The 26,767-nt window shown below is 35.6% G+C and overlaps 1 protein-coding gene across 6 annotated transcripts in view; it reads right to left on the reverse strand.

Annotated features, from left to right (window-relative positions):
* Positions 1-37: 37 nt before the first annotated feature.
* STAG2 (STAG2 cohesin complex component) overlaps positions 38-26,767 on the reverse strand; it is a 79,770-nt gene continuing 53,040 nt past the window's right edge. For 3 of the 6 annotated variants that reach the window (XM_064159480.1, XM_064159483.1, XM_064159482.1), the window contains exons 12-34: positions 26,670-26,749; positions 26,040-26,147; positions 25,161-25,272; positions 24,479-24,596; positions 23,665-23,768; positions 22,719-22,811; positions 22,461-22,550; positions 21,817-22,020; positions 20,269-20,339; positions 19,871-19,958; positions 19,681-19,761; positions 17,604-17,696; positions 15,754-15,928; positions 15,146-15,285; positions 14,021-14,122; positions 12,751-12,899; positions 12,137-12,265; positions 11,514-11,719; positions 10,912-11,101; positions 10,713-10,826; positions 9,061-9,187; positions 8,645-8,722; positions 2,694-5,785 (exon numbers count right to left, since the gene is read on the reverse strand). In XM_064159480.1, the coding sequence (XP_064015550.1) occupies positions 5,762-5,785; positions 8,645-8,722; positions 9,061-9,187; positions 10,713-10,826; positions 10,912-11,101; positions 11,514-11,719; positions 12,137-12,265; positions 12,751-12,899; positions 14,021-14,122; positions 15,146-15,285; positions 15,754-15,928; positions 17,604-17,696; positions 19,681-19,761; positions 19,871-19,958; positions 20,269-20,339; positions 21,817-22,020; positions 22,461-22,550; positions 22,719-22,811; positions 23,665-23,768; positions 24,479-24,596; positions 25,161-25,272; positions 26,040-26,147; positions 26,670-26,749 (2,676 nt within the window). In that variant the 3' untranslated portion in view covers positions 2,694-5,761. Of the gene's footprint in view, positions 110-2,693; positions 5,786-7,822; positions 8,084-8,644; positions 8,723-9,060; positions 9,188-10,712; positions 10,827-10,911; positions 11,102-11,513; positions 11,720-12,136; positions 12,266-12,750; positions 12,900-14,020; positions 14,123-15,145; positions 15,286-15,753; positions 15,929-17,603; positions 17,697-19,680; positions 19,762-19,870; positions 19,959-20,268; positions 20,340-21,816; positions 22,021-22,460; positions 22,551-22,718; positions 22,812-23,664; positions 23,769-24,478; positions 24,597-25,160; positions 25,273-26,039; positions 26,148-26,669; positions 26,750-26,767 lie in introns of those variants that run through there. The other 3 variants (XM_064159484.1, XM_064159486.1, XM_064159485.1) reach the window with 3 other exon arrangements.

A 26,767-nucleotide genomic window follows, 5' to 3' on the forward strand; every position in this document is an offset into this window, starting at 1 on the left:
CCCAGGAAAAGGAAGGTAATGCAAACAGCTGAAATCATGTCCTTGGCAGTCTCTCTGTTCTACAGGGTGCCACGTCTTCCTGTCAGATTTACAGATCCACCCAGGTGAGCTAAAGAACCATGCAAGTTAAAAGTCATTCTGAAGTAGAAGACGAAATATTGCAAGGTTTTAAAAAAAAGAGAATTTGTAATGAAAGCAACTTTAAATAGAACATCTGTTCCTTTTAGCTTTGTGGCACTACAATCAAGCTGCTTTCACCAGGTACAAGCTATTGATATGAACAAGAACAAAAACAACAGCTCCTAAACAAGGAAAACTCCTCATAGTTTCTATTACAATACGCCCTTAAGCTGCAGCACCATCAGTACCTCAAACAGGATGGAAATGACAAGATAGTGTTTTCACTGACAAAGCCACTTCCCTAATCCATGCTAGGTTTCACAGAGCACTTCAAGGCTCAGCTGTAATGGAAGACTTCAGTTAAAATATACCTCAAAAAATCTGCTTTTCAAGATTCAAAAGATTATAAGCCAGGAACAGAAATAATGAAAAGACAGGTTTTGTCAGTTGATACGCAAGAAGAGTTGTGTAAAAGACAGCTCAGTATTTTAGGATGAAAAATACAAAGAGCAGGCTAAATATAAGATATGCCACATCTTTTAAGTGCTTTTGGGCATATGAAAAACAAGTGGATGTGGTTTGCTTTTTTGCTTTTGCTAGAGTTCAGCAGCCTAAAATGAAGAAAACAGAGTATAAACCTGTGAAAAGAGCCTGTTAAAATAATGAGAGATGTGTGCATACATCACTCAAGGACTGTGGTTTAACTGCTATTTAAGCAAATTGCATGGCTTCCTGGAATGGCCATATGGTGTGGTAAACACAAGGTTTCATGTGGAGCTGCCAACACAGTACTCAAAAGATGAAGCACTCCATCAGATAAATACTCTGGCTGAACGGCACAAGATCAGACGGTTGAGATGAAGCCCCCATCCTACAAACAACAGCTCTGAACCAACCCAACCCAGCTATTACCTATGTGCATTAGCTAGGGCACAGTGCTCCTATCAATTCCCAAGGAACCTCAGTTTTACAATGCCTACTGACAGATGTTACAGGCAATTTTGAGAGAAAGGTACACAAAAACAGACTTGTGGCCAAACATATTGAATGAGCAGTCTAGAGAAGGGCTAAAGTACAAGGACATCCTTCCTGATAGAATTCTGACAAACACATCTTAACAATATTGGGATATAGGGGAAAAAAAAGAAAAGGGGGGGGGGGGGGGGAGGTGCTTTCCCAAAAGTACTGTTAAAGAATGAAAACAAACACGGTCTCTTCTGCATTCTAGGTTTGTCCACAACCCACCAAATCTGAAACAAATGGCTGGTGTCTGCATTGATCTAACCTGTCATTACCTACTTCAACACATGAGAAACTGTCAAACTGATTATTCAACTTCTCTGAAACCTCACTGTGTTGTTTGGATGTTTTCATGAAGTAACTGCCAAGTTCACATCCCACTCCTAATCTGAGATGTTCTATGACCCCCAGAGCTTTTATTATCTCGCTTTATAGTTTACTGATTCGGGGTTGTTGTTTTGGCTTTTGGGTTGGTTTTTGTACTAGCTTTTCTCAAAGTGCAGAATTCAAGTTATTATCAGCCTAACACAATTTCACTTTCAAAACTGTCAACAGACAGAACAGCTTAGAAATTCCACAGCCAGTTTTGGGAAGCATGATTACATTACAAAGAACCGTACACGTTCTGCAGAAGAAGCAGGGAAGTTTCCACACAGGGTTCCATCAACCATCCATTCAATCACTTTAACATGATTTGGACATGTTACCTTACCACTGTACTGCCACCATGATTTACATCTACAAAACCTGGCAGTAACTACAAAAGCACAACAAAAAAGCAACTAAACCTCTAGTTGGGAGGCACTCAGTTACAAAATCTGCAATTACTTGAAGTCTGTTAGAAACTTTAAAAAATACGACAATTAAGATTTAACCAAAGAAACACATTTAAGAAAGCTCAGTAACATGAAGAAGGAGATAAAGGCAGCTGAGGAAAGTGACAGGCACAACTATATTGAATAGCACTGTCCTACATTACCTTGTTTTCCAAGTATGTGTCACCACTCTTCTCCATCAAAGATATAATCCCTTTTGGATGTCAATAAAGAGCAGAAATTAAGCACAGTCTCAGTACTAGAGACTTCTTAGGATTACAAAAAAGAACCAAGCAAATAGCATCAGCTGCATTTCAGTACCATGAACTGATTAAAGTATTTAAGGAGAAATGAGTATTTTTTTTTTATAATTCTGAAGTATAAATTGACAATTCTGACAAATGCTTGTGAAGAAGGAACAAGCCTGTTCGTCATCAGATAGTAAGGTAGCTCTCAGTTGCAAACCAGCAAAACACTACTGTGAATCAGAACATCTCCAAAAATGCAGTGGACCCTTTATAGGTGAGAAGCTAAAATTAATAGCATTGGTATCCTTAAACTCCATGCTAGGACAAGTGTCTGTGTAAATTATCAGGGAAACGGAAGAGTAAATTTTAAAGAGGCAATTATTTAGACATACTGAGAGTAGAGAAGATGGAGATTGACTAGCTCTAGCAAACTGCAGCAAATCAGCACCACACCGTCCAAAGGAAAAGACAAACAAACAAACAACATCACTAACTTCTTACACATTGTCTTTGGTTGTTTAATATCAAGAAATACTTTTTACAGAATATGTGAAGACTATTTCTTGGAATTTCATTTTGTGTCAGTACCCTCCCTGTGGCCTCAGTAAACTAGAGGACAGGCTTTTACTTTCTCTGAATTGCTTTTTTTTCTACAGTATTTTCACATATCTCTTCAAAACTCAAATTTCTTTCATTTACAAGTTTTTGTACCAAAGTGTGTAACTAGAACAGACTTTATATTGTATAATGAAGGTTGTGTTGCTTGCGTTATAAACTTAGAACTTACTAAAACCATTTTCCACAATATACTATTGAACTTACAGCAGGATTTAGACAGGAATAAACATTTGTAATAATAATAATAATAATAATTAGAAAAACCCCAAACATCCAAAGTTACATTATCAAGAATTAGAAGTATTATCTCTTAAGATTTCTTTTCAATGACTCATTTAAAAAGCCTTGTAACAGAAAGGTTTCAGCACACAACCAGAGTTGCTCAGTAGTTGAGGTGAGGGGAAAAGACGTTTATGGTTCTCCCCTCATTTCCTTGCTGTCTTTGCCACTTAAGCTTAAAATGTTTATCAGGTGTTTGATAAATGTAAGAAATTGAGAGTAACATACACTTTCAGCTGTATTTAAACTGGACTATGTACAATATCTCAACATCTGAATCAAAAGCATTCTGAACAGTGTCAGATAAAAGTTAATAGGAAAAAGAAACCAACAACAGAAAGGCTCTTGATACACCTTTAAAAAACGTAACACGAAAATAATTAACCATTGATTTCTTGGCATGTAAAAGTTCTATACAAATGTTAAAAATTTTATTTGCAGGTACTAACCTCTTGAAAAGCTCACTCTGTATTTACACTAATTCTTTTAACAAGTTTATCTCAAATTAAAGCATATTTAAAACAATCATGATTGCATTAACTTTTCTACTTTAAATTATTACCCAATTAGTGCTTTATTCACATTTTAAAAACTTGTACAATTTATTACAAATATAAAACAGTGCAGTTTTTCATACATTATCCCAACTCTGAGACAAACACTTAAAAGACATGGAAAAAGATTTTGATTTCTATAAACATAACATTTGCATTACTCATACCCTTTCTTCACTGTCCACCCCTAACCCCAATTTAAAAAGATCAAACATACAACATACTGTAGGTTTATTTTTATTCAAAAAGTTACTGTCTCAAGACATAAATACAAATCAGAAAACAGTACAATTAGGACAATAGAATGTGGAGGACAACAGGTTAAGGTAAATATATAAAACATTTTTAGCTGGTTGAAAACAAAGCTGTAAGAACTGCTTTCACAAAGAAACACTCCTTCAAGAGTAAGAAAAATCAACTTAAGTTTAAAATCATATATACAGTCCTCTCAGCAGTTCTATTAAATGCAGTGGTGTGAAAAACAATATAGGCAGTACTTTTAGACATGAGTATTTATTTATGCAAAATGAGTTAGGCAGATCTAGTTTTGCGTTTGTTGTTACCCCATGATTTAGTAAAATAATTATATTTTATCGTGATCCTTTAGATAATCTATGGTTTTAGGCTACCACAGCCGAATGTTTAATTTCTGAGTCTAAAAACAGGAAGCCTTTTTGTATTCACCCATGTGGGGAGATTCTTGTATTGCAAGCGTATTAAGGCATGGAATGATTAAAATAATATACCTCAAGAACTGAGAGAAAACTGACAAAAAATATACATATGTAATATAAGTTAATATTTCCTTTAAAATGATGTCTAGCTGCCTAAGCCTTGCAAAATGAGTCGATGTCAAAATGGCATAAATCCACTTTCTGTTTTAGACCAAATTTAATTTATTTGTGAATGGACACAAAATGAAGTTTAAAGCTTAGCTTTCAAAGAACATTATGGGTTGTTTATGAATTTCTATTATCCAATCTAATTTACATACAGAGGAAATGTACTGTAACCTGTTAGAAGTATCTTTAACCTGAAGACTGCTTGCAAAGACAGATAGATAAAACAATATAAAATACAAATTTAAAAATCATTTTTAAAGCATGAATTCTCATGCTCTTCTATTTTTAAACATTGTTAAACTTTCAATATATTTCTGAAACCTCATAATTTTAAGTTGGAATTTAAAAGTAAGAAAAAACTAAACAAACTGCGCAATTATAAAATCAGCACCAATTTATATATATATATAATTTTATTTAAAATTTAGATCCCTATTCCCACACTCTAATAAGCTGTATAATTTTTGTTTAGAATTTTTCTGCAAACATACTACAATAAGCTTCTTTTATTTGGAGACAAAATACAGTGGCACTACTGGAAGGAATTTCACAACATTACATTTTTTCTTAAAGGACAAGCAAACTTTCAGGGTTGGTAATGGGCAAGCATGACTGAAATCTGTTATGTTCTGGTAGTTCATGGTTTATGGACCTTTCTGAAAAGCATGAAGCTTTTGGAATAAAAGTGTGTTTTAGATTAAAAAGCTGTTAGAATTCTGCTTTATGTATTTTTTTTTCCCCATGATTAATTAACACAAACCTTCTGCTGATGAAGTTTGCATTTCATTTAAAATACTGACACTCTTCTGGTTCTATCACTGTACGAAAACCAATTCATCTATTATTTCAAATCATGGATGTAAACAGCAATCCAGCAGAGCTCGTGATTATTTAGTATAGCCAGCAAATGTATAGAGAGAGGAGCTCAAATCTGTACCAGACACCTCTCAGACTGTTAGATTAAAACTCAGAGGGAATACTTCTTATGATCCAGAAATAAACTGATAGCACATAAATAAAATATTGATTATTTTTTCCCAACAAAAAGTGTAGCTTATCCTCAAATTGTTTACTTGTCCTTTACATTTCTTTTTTTTCAGGCAAACAAAACTGCCCCTTCAATGCACTTGATCTTGAAAGCATGTCATTCTCCTTAGAGAAATATCTGTTCATAATTTCACTGTATCTACCACAATTTTGTATTGAAAAACTTCCTCTTCCACTTAGAAAATGACTTCACCACTGATTTATTTGCTGTTCTGGTATTAAAACATTGACACCCCAAGAACCTAAAAAAAAAGTTAGAAACGGTGTCAATTTGTAGTCTACTACACATTTCAGAAAAACAAAGCAATTAGTATATGATTTAAGATTAAGACACTCCCAAGATATGTTAAGGCATTACAAGTTTATTTGTCGTCCAAACCAGATTGACCACACTTCTGATTTATGTAATAATATGAAAAGGACACCTCATTCATCAGAAAATAGATTTCCCACACTTGAAATTAACCAGATCCAGTAGGAATGTGATAAAAATGGGCTTTAATTATTTTAATTAGTAATTGCCAAATATTTTTAGTTAATGCCTAGCTCAAGCTTCTCTGAAAATGGCATTCTGTAGTCCTTCACTTGAAATCAAATGTCTAGTTTCCAGCAACTAAGCCTTGGACAAAACACTCGATACACTGGCTGCTGCTGTGTCTGTGTTCATAAAAGCAACAGATCACCTCACAGCATCTAGCCAGGATGCAAATTTAGTACTTCCTATTAAATACACCAACTCTGTCAAGAAGACAGTGAAAAACAATAATTAAGTAAAAACAAAAAACTACCCTCCAGGAGACTGTGTGATTAAGAAAAACTTTTCCTAAACAAACAAACAAACAAAAAAAAAATCACATTCCAGTTCCCCTGTGGGAACATGCCATATAGTTTTCTATGCCAATGAAAGTAGGTATTACCACTGATAGGATCAAAAAATCCCAAAAATAACTAAACCCAAAAAAGGTCAAAAAATCCCAAACACCACCACACACCCAGAAGATCCAGATCTTGTGTCTGCCCTAGCTTTTATAGGGTTTTATAAATAAGAAAGAATCAAGAGACTTAATTTTCCTGAACCTTAATACTGCTGTTCACATTTATCGCTTTAAAAGCCAATTTCTACTGCTCTTGGTATGAAATTCACATTAGAAGTATCAAACGATGTAGCACCCTAAGACACAACTGCCTCTGGTGCCAGCAATAACTGGATATAACAATAAAACTAAAAGATAGACTAAAATTCTGACCATGAATCATGCATCTGAATAAATTAAAACAGCTTTATTATGTCTAGGTCTATTAAGTGAAACTATTCCAAGAATAATGGACCTCTGAGATAAATTAATTAATAAAGCAAATTAACTTTATTCAGATAAGGGGTTTTTTGCATTTATGAAATTTCGGGTTTACATTATTGACTGACAAATTCAGCTCTGATTTAATACAAATTCATGTTGTCTCATAAGCAATTATCAGAGCTTTCCTTATTTAGGCAGTTAAATTCATTTAGGTGGGGTTTACGCTAAATGTAGCTGTATGCTGTGATGCAGCTGTTTTCTGCAGTCTGTCTCCAGGATTGCTATCCTTGCTGTGTCCTGACGGGGAGAAAGGTTTGCTAGACGGTAGCCTTTTGACCGTACCAGCTCATTCCGGTGCACCACTGCTCCCTCCTTGCAGAGGAACAGGGCAGAGGTTGTTCTGCTGGCACACTGAGTAAGACCACCGCTGGGCTCCGCAGCTTTACAGAGTAATGTGACTGACACCGGCTGCCATCATGTGGTGACAGTCGCACAGTGCAAATAACGAGAGCTCAGCAAATCCCGAGCTCCCGGGATGGTGAATGAGAAATAAAGCACCGGGAAGAAATCTAACAGTTAACCTACTGAGAGTACTCTTGATTAGTATTAGAAACTGAAAAATGCAAAGATTTCTGAAATCAATGAACTGTGCTTGCATAAGACCAAATCTTTAGCATTGTAAGAAAAAATAATTAACTGGTACTTCACAGATCAATCAATTAGAAACCAAGGAGAGAAGAAGAACTATCTTAAAACAGAAGGCCAGAAAACAGGTGATACTGTTTTCTGGTGTTACTTTGAGAACAGAACACACAACAGCTAGATGCACAACCTGATCTGATCCATTACTAGTAAAACGAAGGCCTACTGGTACAAAATATATGGATTTGTATTTGAAACAGCATTTAAGACTTCTTTCTCTCATAACAAGAACAGGTTCACGCTGCAACAATACTGTAAAAAAATACATAACCGTCTTCCAAATTCCACCAAGCTGTCCAAGGTTCCCAGGAAGCCTTGTTGTACTGTCCTCTGCTGGCTTGCTGCAGCTTGTTATTTCCAGTGTAAATTTGTACCAGCTACACAAGGTCAAAACTGGCTGCATACATTACAAGTGGTTCAAGACAGAAGGAATCCCTCATGCAGATTTTTAAAAGAGAATAGAGACTGCAGATTTATCAAGTCGGAAAAAAGGGTAACTGCAAGCAGAAACTACAGACTTCGGATGTTTTGGACCTAAAACTTTATATGGAAAGAAAAAATACCTCTCATCTCTATAAACAAGTACCTGTATTGCTTCTATTTTCTTCATTATCTTACTTAAGCACAAAAGTTAATATGCCAATTTAAAAAAAAAGAAAAAAAAATGCAAACCATCCAATGCTGACAACTGGCAACTGACATCAGCCACTCAACTAAGCTCAGGCTCATAAGAGGAAGCTTGCCTTTAATATTGTGTATGCACAATTTGTTTATTTTTAAATGCTCTTTGCTACTGACCTCTATGAGGGAATTTCCCATACCAAATGTCATCTTTTTCCTCATTTTCAAAAGCTTTTCAATATTTACATAGCTAACTATAAAGAACAAAAATTCTATGGACTTGCAAAGAACATTGACTGCCTTGGAATTTATGAAGTTTAATTAGAGCATTAAGTATTTTACTGACTTAGCAGTCTGCCCAAATAAAGTAATGCAGACAACCTAAAGACTGCATTCTTTCCATTTAAAATGTGAAGTAAAAGCATATTGTAGACTTAAGACTGATTTTACATTATTTCCCTCTTACATAAGTTAACCTACCGATTCATCCATGATTGAAGCAGGGTCAAAGAAATCTGGTTTTAGCTCCGTTCTTTCTCTCCTGTTCTTCGATGGTGGCTACAGAAAGTAAGCAAATTAACATGTTAATTGTAATGGTAGGAAAACAACACAGAGGTTTTAAACTGTAATAAATGAAATTGACCTCTCGAGAGGTAAAAATTTACAAGGCATAAATGTTCATTTCTCCCATTATTAGAACAGGCAGTATTGGTGCTTTTTGCATGGCAGTTTGAAGAGACAGCAGTTGCATTCAGATAGTGGCACAGCCATGTAAGAACACAAAGATCAGGAATGGGCTTTCTCTTCCTCCAGAAGGAAAATTTGTTTCAAACATGCTATCTTAGAAGTAGAAGTGCTAATCCCAAGTCCAGTAAAAAGACAAGCAAATATCTTACTAGGTCTATGTCCATGGTGTCAAAATCCATGCCTTCATTGAGATCTTCAATCCGTCCTTCTGATGACATCATCACATCTTCGACAATTGGCTCTTCATCATCTTCCATTAAACTTGTGCCACGTCGACTGAAAAGCAAAGGACACTGTTTAGCACTAAATTGAGAGATGTTTTATCTGAATATTGAAAAAGCTAAATGTTCAGCAAAGACAAAGAACTGCCAATAAATGACAATTCCACTAGAAGAGAAATTAAGTTATTAAATAAATGCCTTATTATATTAAAGAAAGCTGGTATCTAATTGGCTTGGAAAAACTAAGACAGCAAAGGAGAGCAGCTAACAAAGATCAGCATTCAGAATTTTGTGGTACACCTCTAAGTGGATATTCTGAGGGGCTGTGGGAATTGATAAGCAGATCAAAACCACACCTAATTCAGAGATTTCCATGCAGATATATACGCTCAAGTGAGAAAGAACCTAAGTACCGATGATTCTATCACTACCTAAAAAATACCTGTTCCTGCCTTATAACAAGGTAAGGAACAACATCAAGTTGATGTATAAACCTATTTTCATAAATTCCCACAAAGTCCTTCATTCTCCTCCTCACAATTTACACATGCAATAACAGACTTCATGAGAAAAGTAAGCAGTCATTCTAATTATACTAATTGGTGTCAATATATTAAAAAAAAAAAAAATCCATGCTTAATCTATGTGGTATGAAGTACTGGTAACAAAGAATTAAAAATTAATAAGGGGACAAATAAAAGTTCCTCAGTACGTATGTCCATAGTTACAGCTGTACTTTTCTCCTGCAGAACCACAGTCTTCATTAAGTAAAAAACTTCTAAAAGTAGTCTTCACCTTCTCAGATAAACTAGCTCTGGAACATCACCTCAGTAGCGTGCACATCAAAATGCACACACAAGGAATCACAATGAAATAATGACTTCACAGTAAAAAACATGAGAGCTCCGAGGCACAACATTCATTTAAGAAACAACAGACTGTCTTCGTCTTCATTCACAATATGGAGAATGTCACAAGTTTTTTATGTGTTTTGGTTGGGAAGTTCTACAAAAACTAGTACCACAAGATTCTTCTCAACTTTAGTGGCAGTTTAGGTCACACAAAATATGTAATGACCACAGAAATGCTGAAGTCAGTAGTTTCTTTAAAAGGACTATTTTTTTAAATTAAAAAGAGCTGAACTCTCAACTTAAAACTCAGAAGTCAAACAAGGAAACAGAATTAAACTGAGCAAAAACTTTCTGCGTCACACGCTGAACACCTGTTTAAGACTCATTTCGAACGTACTATTTCTAAAAATTATTCTGCAGTTAGGAATACATCTAGAGGATGTTTCACATTTATTCATTATATATCTGCCAAAACCAGTTCCCTTTATAACAAAGCTGACTACTATTTAATTTTTCTGGAATTTAAGTTCAAAAATAAGCAAGAAGTCTAGCAGATGTATTCTGCTAAATGCATCACCATGCACTTCTACCACTGCTTTTCTAAGAAAACTTAGAATTTTAAGACACAGAAATCCATGACTAGAGAACTAGAGCACAGATCCCTCTTAAGAGACACTGCACTTCATAAACCCTCCCCAAACAGCTGAGGGACATTCCGCTCTCACTCACATAGCGTGTTGCAAGTTGGTTCTCAGCTTCACGTAGTTCATCGCTGCCCTCTCCTGTTGTTGCCGCGCGGCTTCTTCCTGTTGCCTTTGAGCCAACATCCACGTTACTTGCGTGCTTAAAAAGACCATCATTCTATTTTAAACATGAACTGGTTTTGTGTATGAACACTAACACAAAGCAGACCTACTCATCTACGTACTTGTAATCAAGTGGAGCTTGGTGGTGTTCAGGCTGCATAGGATAGACACCCATGTAACTTTCTTCAGGTCGCAATCTCTTGGGCTCCCTCATAATTGTGGAAGTAAGCTGAGGCGTCTGCATCATGACTGGTGTGTGCATTGGCTGCTCCCTGTTCAACCACATACTGTCACTACTGCTGCTTTCTTCAGCTGAAAGAAAACACAGCACATCAGTACATTTTTTCCAGCTAGTTTAAAGTTTTAATGTTTAAAATTAACTGCATTTAATTTCTGCTTATTGAGAATTAATTTCTTAAGTTTTTGCCACAAATTCTTACATATGCTCCAAAAGGCCTGGATTTATAACCTCTGGCTAAGGTATTTTAAATGTTTATATTCTGTGGCGCAGTGCCTTTATTTCCTTTTGTGAATCAGTGTGATGCTATTCAGACTCTTCAAATGATGAGTTTTCCCACTAAGACATATACATGCACAGAAGTTATACTGGTTTTAGAAAATACATTAAGGGGGAAAAATCCACTCAGGCTAACAAAGAGGGATTACATGTGTTGTTTATATGAATATCTACTCTTACAAGATTTAGAGATGAGAAACATTCTACCTTCAGGTACTTTCCGCTTCCCTGTTGCTGGCTTCGTTTTCTTATTTCTTACTGTAGATCCTCGACTACTAATTCCACTAATCACTGACATAGTATCATCATCCCCACCAGCTAATAATGAGTTTCTATAGGACATGAGAGGAAGCCACACATCTTCTCTTCGTAGAGACATCTGAAAGGTCATAAACTTCTCCAAATAAACATATCTGTAAATGGAAAAAATAATTACAAAGATGCAAAATACCTGCAATAAGATGTTAACATGTCAAGATACACCAACTACTGAAATGAGCACCCAATGATCATTAACATTCCCAGAGCTGGCTGAGACTAGTCTGGGGTATTTCTAAAGTGGGGGGGGACGGGGAACACCCAAACCATCACACCTGACAATAGTAAATCCCAAATATGACTTCTACTTATCCAGCATACAACAAGAATAACAAGGATAAATACAATTTTACCCTTTGTGGTTGTACTTCACCGCATTAGTGTAAAACTAATCTTGATATACCAAAGATTTCACTTTAGGTAAATGCAATGCACTTAAATACATATTTATTCAGCCACATGTCTCTTATGGTTATCGTTACAAATATTAAGAATATTAAAGAAATACTTACACTGTTCTTTTGTCTTGTCTGAGAAGTTTGGAGGAGAACTCACTCAGAATATCAAGAAATGCCAAGTTTAATGGTGGGTGACTCTCACCTTGTGGATTAGGCTCCTTAAAAGCAAATTCTATGCCATCCCTAAAAAAAAAAAATGTTAAAATTACATTACAAAGTACAAACTGAAAAAATAGTTACAGCACTGAGAACTACCAAAATTGAACGCCTTTCCTCTACATCAAGAAACACACAATTTGACCCTGGACACTCCTTCCATCTCATGTTTCTACCAGACATTTCAGTTCTTCTGCACGAGGCCAACATCACCACCACTGACAATAAAGTAAACTGGTTTCTACTGGTGCTGATAAGACATTACAAACATTTCCTTTGATAGCATCAACATTTCTGTCATTCACATGCTTACATAACAATGCTGAAGAACATCAACAGCATTTAACAAGTGGATTTAATTCAGAGACAAAACTGTAGTCATCTAATTTATAAATGGGCTGTATCATCTCTAGTGCTGATAAGTGATAAGTTCTGTATTTATAAAGTGATTTTGAAAGACTGAAAAGATCTTTTAAGTCAAGGAGTGTAAGTAATACAAAGCACACAATTACTTGTGTAACATAGCAATGGCTTCTCTTGTTTTCAGCTGATCCAGTCCAAATGTCAAAGCAAAACGTCGAGCAAGTTCCTTGATGCCACTAAATGTTGGTGATGATCTGTCAAAATTATAACCATTTTCTTGAATCATTTCATTGAAAAGCTGTATGAAATGAAAAGAGAGAATCCATTTGTTAAAAGATGATGCCAAACTTTGAGTTAACACAGAAGTTTCAGTTTTAAAAGAAACTGTTTTATAATCTTTCATTCACACTTGTGAAGCCTGGTGAAAAGTCAGCAAAATCTGCGCATGTTTCAGTAGCTGGTGGAACTGCAATGTAAGAGTCATGCTGCTATCGGAAGGAAAGGCCTCATCCTCCCTTGTACTGGCAATATCTACACGGATAAACCATCTTAAGGGCTTCATTAAGGACTTTTTCTGGTCAGTTCTCAGCCAAAATCAGTATCTAAATCTATATCCAATATGCAGCTCTATGACCTCCAGTCAAAAATAAAGGGAAAAAAAGGCATGGTGAGAAGATAAATTGGGATACATTTTTCCTTTCAATGATGTCAGAGATCCACAGTAGATTACAGTTGTTTGCAGATATGGCTTTATTGTTCTGATCTTGTAAATAAGATTCATACAGGTGGTTCATCTGAGCAGATAAATCCAACTCTGACCTCAACTGAAATCAAGTTTCCACACAAACAAGCTCATTCATTGAAGAGAGCATTAAGTCACGTTTTCATTTCAAAGATGGCTGAAGCCCCTAACAAACACTAATCGTCAATTACTAAAGCTTCCCATTACTTCTCAGAAGTTTAAAACAAACCAATGAACAAAACCAAACCGACCAAGGAAAAAGAAAAAAAAAGGGGGGGGGGGGGGGAGTAAAAGAAAAAGAGTCAAAACAAACACACAACACCCACCACCCAGGCAGGAAGGGCTTTCCCTTATCTGTTCATGGATAAGAAAAATAGGATTTTCACAACAGAATTCTGACTGTGTGACTAAAACTGCCATTTTAGAGTTAAGAAAGTATTACCTTTGTTTTGTGTCTGTCAGTCTTTCATACACTAAATATTGTGCTACGAAAGACATTAAGTACAGAGACTTCTGGCAGCTTTTCAAATAGTTGCAGAAAAAGTGTTTCATTTTAGACTTATTTTTCTCTACCTTCCATAAGAATTTCTCCATTAATATTATAATAGCTATTAAGTACCAAGACATGATCTGCAGTATAGAATTTCATGCATAAAAATACTGTAAATTACTCTTACCTGCTGCAAGCTAAGAATAAGCGTTTTCGCACATTGGATTTTGTCTATCTGTCTTGTTTTACTCATCGTTTCTTTAATAATATCACCATAGTCGTTGTAATACTAGGAAAAACATTTTTAAATGTTATTTTTTTTTTGTTTAATTGAAAACAATACAATTACTGAATCCTTCAGATAAAATCTGTGTTTTTTTAAATAACACAACACTGACAAAGGGAAAAATACCTAACGTGTTCATGACTACATCAATCAAATTTATAACCTGAAACAGTTCCCAAATGATAAAAACACTCAAATCACAAAGACTGTACCCACTTCATTTCCCTCTTGTCATATTACTTTAGAGGCAGAATAACCTATTTATCTTCAAGGCCATGACATATTTGTTAATGACACATGTTCACCCTTCAGGGTACAAGATTAGAATCTAATCTTTTAAGTAACTCCTGTAACTCTGGTGGGGAGTCTATTCTCATTGCTGAAAGGAAGCTCTTAGAGATAGCATCATAGCCATGATTTTTCCAGTGAAGACAGCTGCCTGTTCATTTCTTTTAAGTATTTCAGGTTCAATAAGACCCAGTTAATTATTCAGAGATTCAAAATATATGTAGGGCACTCAGACAAAAGCTGCCTAAATTTTAATTTTTTAAAATCACCTAGGAGTAAAGCTTTTTCATGTTCACAAAATGAGAACTCACATTATTGTATGGCTGTGAATCCCAGAGGCCAAGAGGGTTTTTATATTTAAGTAAAATAGATACAAAGATTGGGGCAGGGGGAAAAAGAGGGCATATAGCACCAACAGAACTCAGAAAACTTTTTTTTTCCCTCCTTTGTAGAAATTTAAACTGAAGTTATTTGATGTGGCTAGGCATCATCTACTAAAAACAACATACAAATAGCTATCAGAACCACATATTGGAATTACAAAACTAATCTCAGTCATTTTTTCCCTTCTTACAGAAAGAAACCTTTCCAAGGGCTACAACCTACAACTATGGAGTTTTTAATTTTTCACATTTTGAACGTTATCTTCTAAGATAAAAAATAACTAATACTATAAAAATCCACAGCTACTGTATTCTTGCAGTTTTATGAACTATCATTGCTAGGCCTTAGATTTACCTTCATATATTGCTTGAAAATGTCTGCAGCTGTATTCATTTCCACCACAGTATATACAATGAGTTTACAGAAAGCTGCAAGTAGATTTCTTCTTTTGTGCAATGCTTCAATTTTGCTAGCTTCATCATCCTGTTGTCCATCTAGAAAGAGTTCAGGACATGAAAAAAAGTACCAGGTTTAAACAGTTCATATTTAAGTATCAAATGTAAATTGATATGGACTAACGGCCAGGATTCAGAAAATCAACTGTCAGTTCTGACAGCAGTTTACTTCACTGCCCACTGACAAGTCTCTTCCTGGTATATGTACATAGATAGAGGTGTTAATTAACCAAACCTTTATCATGATTATCCCTACATGTGCCCAAAATACAACATGCTTTTAACTGTGTGCTGACATTTAAAAGAAACCTACTTCTGTGTCCATGCACACCTCTTATTAATGCCAGGAAACAAATCAAAACAAAAAACTAACAACAACCAAAAAACCCACAAACAAACAAAACCAAAAGACCAAACAAACAAACAAAAACCCACCACAAAAGTACCACAGACACAAATACATTACTTGAAAGGGGAAATAATATAAAGGAAATATAAATATTGTACCTGCACTATTATTGTCATCATCCTGATCAATGAAGACATGATCTAAAATGAAACTGAGTAGTTCAGACTGCAGTGAAGAATCAGGGGTGTAAACAAGTGGCTCCAACATGTCACGTCCTCCTGTCATAATCTGATGACTGAAGATCATCAACACATCGCACAGAATTGTGAAAGCCTATTAAAAAGAAACCTTAGTGAATATTAGCTAGGAAATAATTTTATTTAGAGTAATGTATTTCCACTTAAAATACTTATGAGCCCAAGAGTGTACACAGGCCACTTAGTCCTAAACAATGACACAGGCCAACTGGAAATCAAAATGTGCATTTTCTTACAGGAAGTTGCTACATGAAGACTGGAACTCTGTGCAGGTTGGTTTTTTTTTTTTTTTTAGCCAACAAAACACCAAAACATTTCAAATTAAAACATAAGGAGTCTGAAACTGCCCAGTTCTGCCTGTCTGATACTGCATTAGGTCATCAGAGAACTTTGTGGCCACCAGCCATACTAGCGCCTTTGGGTTTTCTTGCTCTGGTTTGATCACATTTGTAAAACAAACATCTAACAGCTGAGGTGATCAAATGCCTTTAAATCCTAATAAAGCATGATTCCAAAAAAGGCAACCACCTGTTCATTTCACTGGCTAACTTGTGCATCTGACATTGGATTTAAATGTCTGTAACCGCACTTCCTGAAAAAATTCAATACATCAGCATCTAGACAGGACTGACATTCTTGAAAGCAACAGATCAAGGCAATGCACTGCTTAGTGTGGCACCTCATCTCTGACTCTAATCTGATAAATACTTCCATTTTAACATACAGATTTGTTCTCTCTTTAAAGCAAATGTAACTCATTTCTTGGTCACAAAAATACATATGGTACTCTGAGTTTTTACGTCCTTTCATAAGATTATAGATGGAAAGTAGAATTATGGCTACTGCACTATGTGACTGAGGCAGTTGTAGTCCCTAGCTCATTCATCCAGGTCTGAGAGTTATACAACCTTTTAAAGAGATCTGCTAGTGTTCCAGTAATTTTTTGTTAATCACACCTTCATACCCTACAACTAATGATTTTGACACTAGATAGCTCTCCAATATAGGACGTACCTAACCAGTTCCAGGAGTATTCCTGTTACAGCAAGAGTTTCAAAAGCTGCACCTGTGCAACTCAGTGGACCAGATTTTCAACTTTGAACTCTCAAGTTATTATTATGTTTAGCAGCAAAAAGGCTCCCAGCTTCCTATTTGTTTAATTAAGAAGTATACCCAGAAGATACTTTGTTTCATTTTAGCATTCTAAAGGTTGCTAAAGTTGTTAAGTTAGACTTAATTCTTCTATCAGTAACCTATGCCCTTCACTGGAACCTGAACTCCTTTACCTGTCCTGGCAAGAGAACAATTTGACCACAGACTGAAAGAGACTCAGCCTCTACAATTTAGACTTGTCCTTTGACTTTGTTCTCCTCAGAACTCACTACAAATATTTCCCAATATGCTGCCTCAATTTTCTCTTTTCTACATAGTTCTCTCTAGGTCTTTCAGCTTTGAGTCTATGATCTGCCAAAGACATGTCACAATCACATGGTAATAAGCAAGAGCTTTGAAAAGGAACTCTCCCACCTAAATTACAAACCAGAAGACACCTGTCCCAACATAATTTTTAAAATAAAGGAAAAGAAAATAAAAAATGCTTTGGACAGAAGTTTGTGCTACCTAAAACTACTACAAAGGAATAAGTTTACATTGATTCACACTCAAAAGGGAATTCAGTCTAAACATTCCCACGTAAGAACTAAAAATATTAGCAAGAGGAACTTCTTGAAGGATAAACAATGGTCACTAACCTGTTCCTTAACAGCAGTGTTTACATTGGTCAGGTAGTGTTGACAGATTTGACAGAATACTCTCATCTGCTTCTTTAGACGCAGAAGATCCTCCTTTAAAGAGAAGCATTGCACATGTGAGTTTTGCTTTTTCAATTGTACAGCCATATTTACAGTAGGAATTTTCACAGTGCAACCCACCACAGACTCTTATGTCGTAACATTCACAGTATTATTTAAAAAACACTATTACAAATAAAAATAGCAAGTAGCATTTGCCATCCTGTGCACCACAAAAATAGGTGTAAGTTGGGATGAAAATAGTGGCGTTTCTTTTTTTAAATTATAACAAAAATAACTCAAATCCAAACATAAAAAACCCTCACCAACATTCCATCTTCTCAAAAAACCCCACAAGCCAGAGCATAGAGCACTTCTCTTTAAAATATCTGTACTTTCAACCTAAATCATAGATTTTTAGGTAGCTATTTATAACTAAGACAAGGCTACATTGAGTTAGTTTGATTTTTTAACTTCCTGCTTGGGGCTAAGTAAAATGTCAGATGAGAGTCGGGGTTTTTTTCCCCCTCTTCCACTGAAAAGAAAAAAAAGAGTAGTTTTTTAGGTATTGTGATAATATCCAGAGAAGCAGATTATTGAGCAAATATAGCACTGAGTTTAAAAAAATATCATTCACATGTGTGCCAAGCTATCAAAGCCTGCAAATCCTTCGTTCACATAAGTGGTTCTAAACAATCTGTATGCACCTCATATTTGTACTTTTTGTTTTGGAAAAATTAAAAGCTGTTAAAACCTACACAGTAAACCAGATTGCCATCTAGAGCTGAAGTAGTTCACATTTATTTATCACATCTTCAAGAGTATAACTACTAAATCAGTAAGGCTGCAATTATTCACTGGACTAATTGGATTAATGACGAATTACAATGCATCGATTATGCATGAATTATTAATGTTGTGTGTTCTCTCCATTTTCACCCTAATAAATCGTGACAGATGTCTACAACTTCTTTTTCTTAATTAAAAGTATGGCAACCAAAATATTAAAAGAAACATGAAGGATTTATTTCTTTTCCTGTTTGACATAAATAAAGAGTGTGTTATCAGTAACCCAAATAATGTGCAGCTGTAGCATAAACATCCAGCAACAGAGCACAAAATGTACCAGTCCTACAGGGCTGTGCGACCTTTACAAGTACTTTCCAACCCAAATCATTCTATGATGATGTGACTGTAAAAGGCTTCCATAAAAAACTTGTTTGATTTTAACACTAAGTTCCAGAAATCCTGAAAATATTTCAGCACTTACAGACTGCATTCTTAACTGTCCAGCCTTTCTAAAACCATCTTTCATTAGACAGCAAACTACCTTCAAGCAGTGCTGTCCACTGGATACAAGAAACCTTAATCTTTCCTCCAAGAGTTTTTAAGTAGTGAAATTAGAAAGATTACATTTATTAGAGCTTTGCCCTTCAAAATCTACTATATGTAGAAGCAGGACAGATGCTCCTATTATTCCCTGAGAAAGTTAGAAATTTAACTTAAATCTTTTCATGTCTTTATTTAAAAACATTTCAAACACTGATGAAGAGCAAAGGATGATGGCAATATACTGAGCAATACTATGACAGTGTGCAAATTCTTCTGTCTCACTGACCTGTCACTGATACTTTACAGTCTGCAAACAAAAGCAAGTCCACTACTTGAATGGTAGTAAGATTGACTATGCTGTGTTTTCTGATAAGTCTTCTCCCCTCTCCAGCATTCTTACCATGCCAGGCTAAAAAGTATGCATCTATTTACGAGTTACTTTAAAATTCTGACAAATTCAACATACTATTAACTTTTAAATAATAAAAATAGTATGATTTAGAAACATATTGCATTTAGAAGTCAAGCATCCCATTAGCAGAACTATGAATTCTGAAAAACTCACTAAAAAGGTAGATTTAGGCTGGTAGTGGTATATTAAAAAGAAAATAAATAAAATTCTAGTCTTAATTCCATCACAGTTCCCTCTTGTTGACACCACAGGCCTTTAGCAAGCATTTACTAATAGGAGTGGAACAAGGAATACCTTTGTGGAACTGCTTTCAGTAACTTTTGCTAGCTGCCAAAGGATTACGTAATGAGTACACTGCAGTGCATGAATAACAATCTGAAATCAAAAGCAAAAAAAAAAAAAGCATTAGATGACAAAGGCAAACAAAAGACAGCAACAAAAGTTATTTATTGTTGTACCTAAAGACCATGGTTTAACAACAGACCTGTTCTGGCATGTCTCCATTTTCGATGCCAGTTTTCAATAATTTGTAGTTGCAGCCAAACAAGTCCCATCTTGATAGATCATGAGCACTGTAAGTATTAGAAATTAAGTAAAGATGCAAGTAATTTAACCAACATGATTTCTCCATTTTTGATTCTAAGAACTACTAAAAGCTTAGCTTGTCTTTAAAATAAATACAGCAGAAATACCCCCTCACCTGAGAACACCACAAAAAACCAAAAAAGGTAGAGACAGATTCAAAGTATGTCATGTTCTGCACAACTATCAACCATTCACACTAACCAAAAAAAACCCTCCAAGCAGCAAATTAAAAAACAAACAGAAACAGCTCCCCACAAACCACATACCCTGGCAAGATGTCTGCAAAGGCCTACTTACTTGTGAAAAGCAGTGATCCTCTTCAGTGTTGACAAGACTTGATATGCATCATCTTCATCAGGTTCCTCCCCCTATTTAATAATCATATTGTAAGATATCCCAAAGCAACAACATCAAACAAACTAGGGAATTTAAGAAGGTTTGAACAAAACATGAAACCTAACATTGAACCCCAAAACACTTCCCCACTCCAACCAACAACCAAGAGAACTGCATATAAGTTACTTATCAGTGATATTTGATTTTGGAAGAGTTAAAGAGTTTGAGACACGAGGCAGCAGCTCATGTTTACAAATAGTCTGCAGCATAAGGAGAAACAGGGGAGGGAAACAGAGAAGAGGAGGGGAAAAAAAAAAAGGAAAGAAAAAACGTCTAGGCTAGCAGAACATAACACATTATGCAGGTGTTTCAAATTTCTCTGAAGAATCCAGCAGAGGCCACTGTCAGACAACAGATACTGGACTAGATGGGCCACAGGTCAGTACACCTCAATCTTGCTTTAATCACAGAAAAAAAAAAAATCTTTGAGAGAGGTAAGGGAAGTGTTTCCTACAAATTTTCCCCAAAAAGGTCCAAAAATTTCTATTTAAATACATAAACAACTATCTAAGGCCAGAGAAACTCCTCCTCAGTTTATCAGAGATACTACAAGTCCAGCATGTTTGATGTTCAGTAGTTGCACAATCTTATCAAAGTGCTATGGATTTCAACACCAGAGTACTGCCCTTTTCCCTAAAAACAACTGTCTGACATTTCATTTCCTTGCTTTACCTCTCATACTTCCTTTTCCTTACAAAGGGTGAAATAAGTGGATTTGTAAGCTCATCTCTTAGTCAGTCCACATATGTGCCCAGGCTTTCTAAAGTGGAGTCCTAGCTCAGGCCAGTAAGCAAGAACATGTGGAAAGCTTCTTAAGTCTGCATCTCAGAAGTGCATAGGATGAAGTTGTCAAAAAGAAACCTCCTATGATCCCTATCAGAGATGAGGAGGAGAAACAAGTTTTGTCTGAGTGTCAGAGATCCCACACAGGGAAGTAAGAGAAAATTCTCACTCTTCATGTTAGCAAGGTGTGGGAACAGAGTGATTTTTAAGGTATTAACTACACTTGAGTATATTCAGGAAGGGAAGGGGAAACACCTTCTGGAGATTGAGGTATTAAACAGTAGTAATATGCAATCACAGGCAAGACCAGTAACACTACTACATCTGAGGTGAATCCTAGTGGAATTAAAACATTACATCTCTCAAAGACCTTCCACTTCAAAACCTTAAGCTGAAAAGTTTACATAATTTAATAGTTTATCTGAAACTCACCTCAAATTCCCTAAATACACTTGTCAAAAGAAGATTAAAAATGGTCCTAATATAAAAGAACAATCTCAGTTCATACAATCACAGCAATGATAATGTCATAGTATTGTGCTTAACAGTTTTGAAGGTCAGAAATGAAGCTCCCATCTCTAACTCACTGACTTGCATGGAAAGGTAGAAAAACGTTTTGGAAGTATTTACAGGGGTAGGAAAAGTTGATCTTGTATATTAAAATACCTCTTGCAGGAAGTCTTCAAGAAGTCGATTAAATTTGTCTGCCAATTCATCTATTAACTGACTTCTTGCAATGTCAACCCTGTTAAAGATCGTGAATTCCTCATTACAGAGAGCATGGTATGTTTTTGAACAGGCTTCCAAAACATCTATATCTGTGTGCTTCTCCACAATGTCCCGAATTTGTCGCAGTAAGGCATCCAAATGCTACAAGAAAAATAAAGCACGGAAGAAAAAACAAAACAAAAATTAATTTGTATGTGCATATACATACACACATATGTGCACAAATGTACATATTTTTAGTGAACTACGAATCGTGCTATTGTTTTGGTAGTTATGAAACAGAACAAAGAACACTTCTAGAAAGCTACTGAGTAAAATTAAAAGATCTGATTAAAACCAAGCAGCAGCTTAGGAAAGGCTGAAGACTCAATGCATTTTAGAAGTCACTAAAAATTTGCAGTTGTCGGTATGGTTTTACCTAACACTTGAATTTGGAATGACAACTGAACCATATAGGGTTATGCTAAATACAGTCATATACAAAAACCCCCACACCTCCAACGGTGACTGAAACTCCACTGACTATGTCTAAATTCTGGGGTTTTGCCTTTTGTTTGAAGTGTTACTGCATGTTTCCTTACCTTTTCTAATCGCCCTGTTGTGTAAATCTCCAAATCAAAGTACTGCGGCAACTGCAGTAAGTTGGTGACTTTTTCAGCATCTACAGAATACTGTAAAATTCACAAAGAAAAATAATTTAGATGAAAAGGTATTGTTATACAGCAAAAAAATATTAATAAATATAGACAAGGAAAAAAAAAAGTGTACAGGCCAAAGAGAATTAGAGAAACCAGTTCACATTTCAGCAACAGTCTGTCTGCAAGCAATGGAATTGCTACCTTTGCCAGCAACTGAGGAAGTGCCACTGCAAAAAGTTCAGTAATTTTTGTCCTGTCATCCAGCTGGGTCTTCTTCTCCTTTGCCGTCAGCACCTAAAATATTGGTATTGTGAGGATTTTGTAACTTAAATTCTGGTGCAAAGTTTCATCATAAATAATTAAATTACAGTTAGGTACCATCTAGTATCCCTGTAAAATATCCATCTTAAAAAAATAGGAGAAAGAAAAAAAGCCAATTAAAAAAAACACACACCACAACAGCACTTGAAAAATGCAATTAAAAGTTACATTATCTTAAAAAGAGAAGTGATGATATAGAACAAACGATTTACCCTGTCTGCAACAAAATACTATGATCAGAATGCTTTTCTTGACAATGGAAGAGCAGCATATCTTACTTCAAATTTTCAATGCTATTTACTCAATTCGTATTTCTATCTGATCTACGTACAAAGATTTCCATCTGTACCTAAACAGGCTTCTCAGCAAAAGCTACACCAGTCTTGAAAGCAGTTGCTTTCCTTGCTTCACACCCCACTAAAAGACAGTTGCCTAACCTCTATTATAGTCAGAGAAAAGCCAGTTTCTGGACTGTTCTCCTTCAAAGAGACTACAAACTACATTCCCTTCCCTCATTTTGCTATTTCAAACTCAAAATCGTCTTAGCTTTCCCAGACATTGATTTTTGTTCTCCTTTATAGCAAAATACTACTTTAAAATCCAGTTTTTAATTACCTTTATTATAAAAACTAATGCGGTAGTTCACATGCCAATGTGTTGAAAAGGTTAATTAGCCAAGGTGGTCAGATAGTGGAGCCTGAATAGGCCAAAACTGAATTTCCGAATTCAATCCATTCAACAGAGAAAGCCTACAAACTTCTTCCCACGCTGTCCCCCACATAGCCACTCCCATATATATCTACAGAAGTCACTATATGCTTCTTACCCTTTTCCCTGTTCCTCTTCCCACAGGAGGATGACATTCAGCTGCTTGCCGAATTGTACAAAGCATTATTTCAATCAGTGCACTTTCCTGTCTGTCCGTTAAAGCTGAAATGTAAGAAACAGCTGTTAATATACAGCTTGTTGTGTTTTTCTTTCATTTTCCACACATATTAGTGCCTAAGGATCAAAAACATGTTTTTTTTAAAAAGAAAAAAAAAAATACATTTAGGGCAATAGGCCATATCTAGGGGTGGGGAGGTGGCATAGGGAAGAGATAAGAACCTTATAAAATATCACAAGAAAATACTTTAAAACAAGCTAATATCATTGGATGAGTCATAGGACAGGATGAAACAAGTACCATGCTTTATAATCATTTTAGCTCCTTTTCATTTTACAGAGATCCATTTACTAGGAACAATGAATTACAGAATTATGCCAGGGGCTTTGTTTGGTTTTACTGTCATTAAAGGAATCACAGTTTTTTTTCCATAGGGTAGTTTTAACACTCAATAAATGAACTAGTTTCACAAGAAACTCAAGTTTCTAATGCAGAAAGTGCAACCTGAACTTATTAAACAGTAGTGCAACTGAACACTGCATAATTATGCCCTCTCTTTTGTCCCTCTTCTCACTACTGTATCTCTCTTTCAGACCAGAAGTGACCTCGTGTGACTGTTCCTCACATTCTGTTAATATCAGTGATATATTACAGTCATGCAAAAACAGAATGTAGGGGTACTCACAAATGTAAACATCTTAAATGAAGACTAACACTGTATAGCAATATAAAGAAACATCTCTGAAAATCTTACGTTCTTCTCCATTGAGAGGCTCCTCCAACAGAAGACTGTTCATACATTCCCAGTCCTTCAAGAGGTCTGTTGCACAGTCCCACATGCTGTCCACAAGATAAGCAGCATGCTCATGCAACTAAAATGAGAACAGATTAAGTATTTTTCTTTATTGGTAACAACAGTCATTACAGACCTTGCTATAATACAGGATACTTTTCCTGCTTGGTTCCTGTATGTAGTAAAAACTAGAAAATTTTGTGCACTCTCTGGTTCAACTGAAGCCTCTCTTCCCCAATCAAGTTAAAAAGAGCAAGCTAAAAGATCTTTAGAACTTGGGAGATTGCCATCAGAGGGATGGTTGTGGAGTTCTGAGCTTTTTAATCCCTCCCCCCTTATAAATCACAATTTCTTTCCACCTATGTACTAGCATGAGGAATGCCAGAAGAATATCTGTCAGAGTAGACTAACAGCATGTTTCAACACTGTGTACTGGACAGATACTTTAAATAAATACAACATAGAACAGTCTTTCAACCTCCTGTTTCTCAAACAAGAAGTAGAAGAGATTGATGGTTATTAAACCAGTGAGTGGGGAAAAGAAAAACAACAAAGTAAATAACAAAAAGATAACAAAACGAACAAACAAACAAAAAAGAAGTTAAAAACGACATCACAAGGATATCCTTGAAACTCAACTTACTTCACTTTCCAAAAAGAAGAATACTAATGTCTTGACAAGATTAGCGTTCGGACTTTGTCTTCCCCTTCTTTTAAGTATTCCATCATCTTCAGGATCTCTGCGGCTGAAAAGTCTAAAGGGAAAAATTATTTCAGGACACATTTCTTCTTCATTACCTTTACCACAGTAAATTAATATCAAGATATTGCTTTTTTTACAGATACACACTTAATACCTTGCTGCTTGGCTCCACATTTTGCATTGAAAGAATTAATTTGAGACAAGCAGAATTTGAACAACTTCACATGTGCTGAGCTGGTTCACTGACTGTTTCCAGCTGAATGTGCACCTATAATACTTTTAAAATACCAGTGGTAATTGCTGGTGATTAAGGTTCCATGCTTCTCAAGAAGCAAAGTATTGGAAGGTCTGGAACATATTGATGGAAACTATTTTGTTCCTCTTAACACCTGGTATGTATGGAAAGCACCTTTTTTTTTAAACAGAACAGTTAGATAACACAACTGGGGAGGCAGGATGATGAACCGCAAATGAGAGAATTCTCAGTAGGATGCAAGCACAAGTTTTAGGTATGAAACCATGAGTATTTTAAGATGTTTCAAAGCACACAGTAGGGGACAGAAAAGAAGAAGAGGAACGTTGTTATGACATTCCCTGTAGGTATAAGCTTTCAAAGCACAGCCATCAAAATTACTACTTCCCATTCAGAAAAATGACAACAAAAACTATAGCAGTCATATATTTTCATTAAGCTATTATTTAAGGCAAAAATCATTATTCAGATTTTCCTTTTCTTAATTAAAGCTAATAAGAATCATAATATTTATGCATACTAAAATCTACAAGAACTAGAAGGTGACTACAATTTCTCCATCTTACTTTTTATAAAGAAATTCCCCTGCAGCAACTGCTACTGGCCGATGAGCTGAATAAACCAGGTGGTAGACATTTTCACAGTCTTCTGCAGTCAGAACTTCTTCACTACTCCTAGGGGTTGGGATGAAAAGAAGGGTAAAATAAAACCAACAAATCACTACAGTGGGCTCAAAATAAGAAATCTAATGAGCAAGATGTAAAGGAAGGAAAATATTAATTTATCCTTGTAAAACCAAAAGCAATATAGTTTAATTAGAAAGTATTCCCAAATAAAAATACTGGTAAAATACAACCATTTAGTAGAAGGTTATGCTCCAAATTTAACCACTGTGTAATGCTCAGCACATTTTGTATTTCTTCAAGTATTCTACCACAGTTTCAAATTAGGGAGGGTAAACTCTTAAGTTTCTAAACTTCGCATCTACTTAACTGCAGTAGCTAAGCAACAGCACTACTCTAGACAGATTACTGTTGAAATCCCAGTTTGTTTGATCTTAAGATCCATAGACATTCCTCTAGACTGTCAATTACCTGATTTTTATCCAGCCGCTGTCCTCACCCACAGGGATGAGAAACACTAAATAACTATAAGTATTTGTTGTAGGTCACATAAGGAGATACACATGTACTTACTGTAAAACAAGAGTGAGTAATTTTATTGCTTGGACTGCAACATCATATTCTTTGTCAAGAGTCATAGACACAATTCTATCCTAAGAACACAAAATAAA

The sequence above is a fragment of the Pogoniulus pusillus genome, chromosome 19 (assembly GCF_015220805.1).
Source record: "Pogoniulus pusillus isolate bPogPus1 chromosome 19, bPogPus1.pri, whole genome shotgun sequence".
In the NCBI taxonomy this organism is placed as follows: domain Eukaryota; kingdom Metazoa; phylum Chordata; class Aves; order Piciformes; family Lybiidae; genus Pogoniulus; species Pogoniulus pusillus.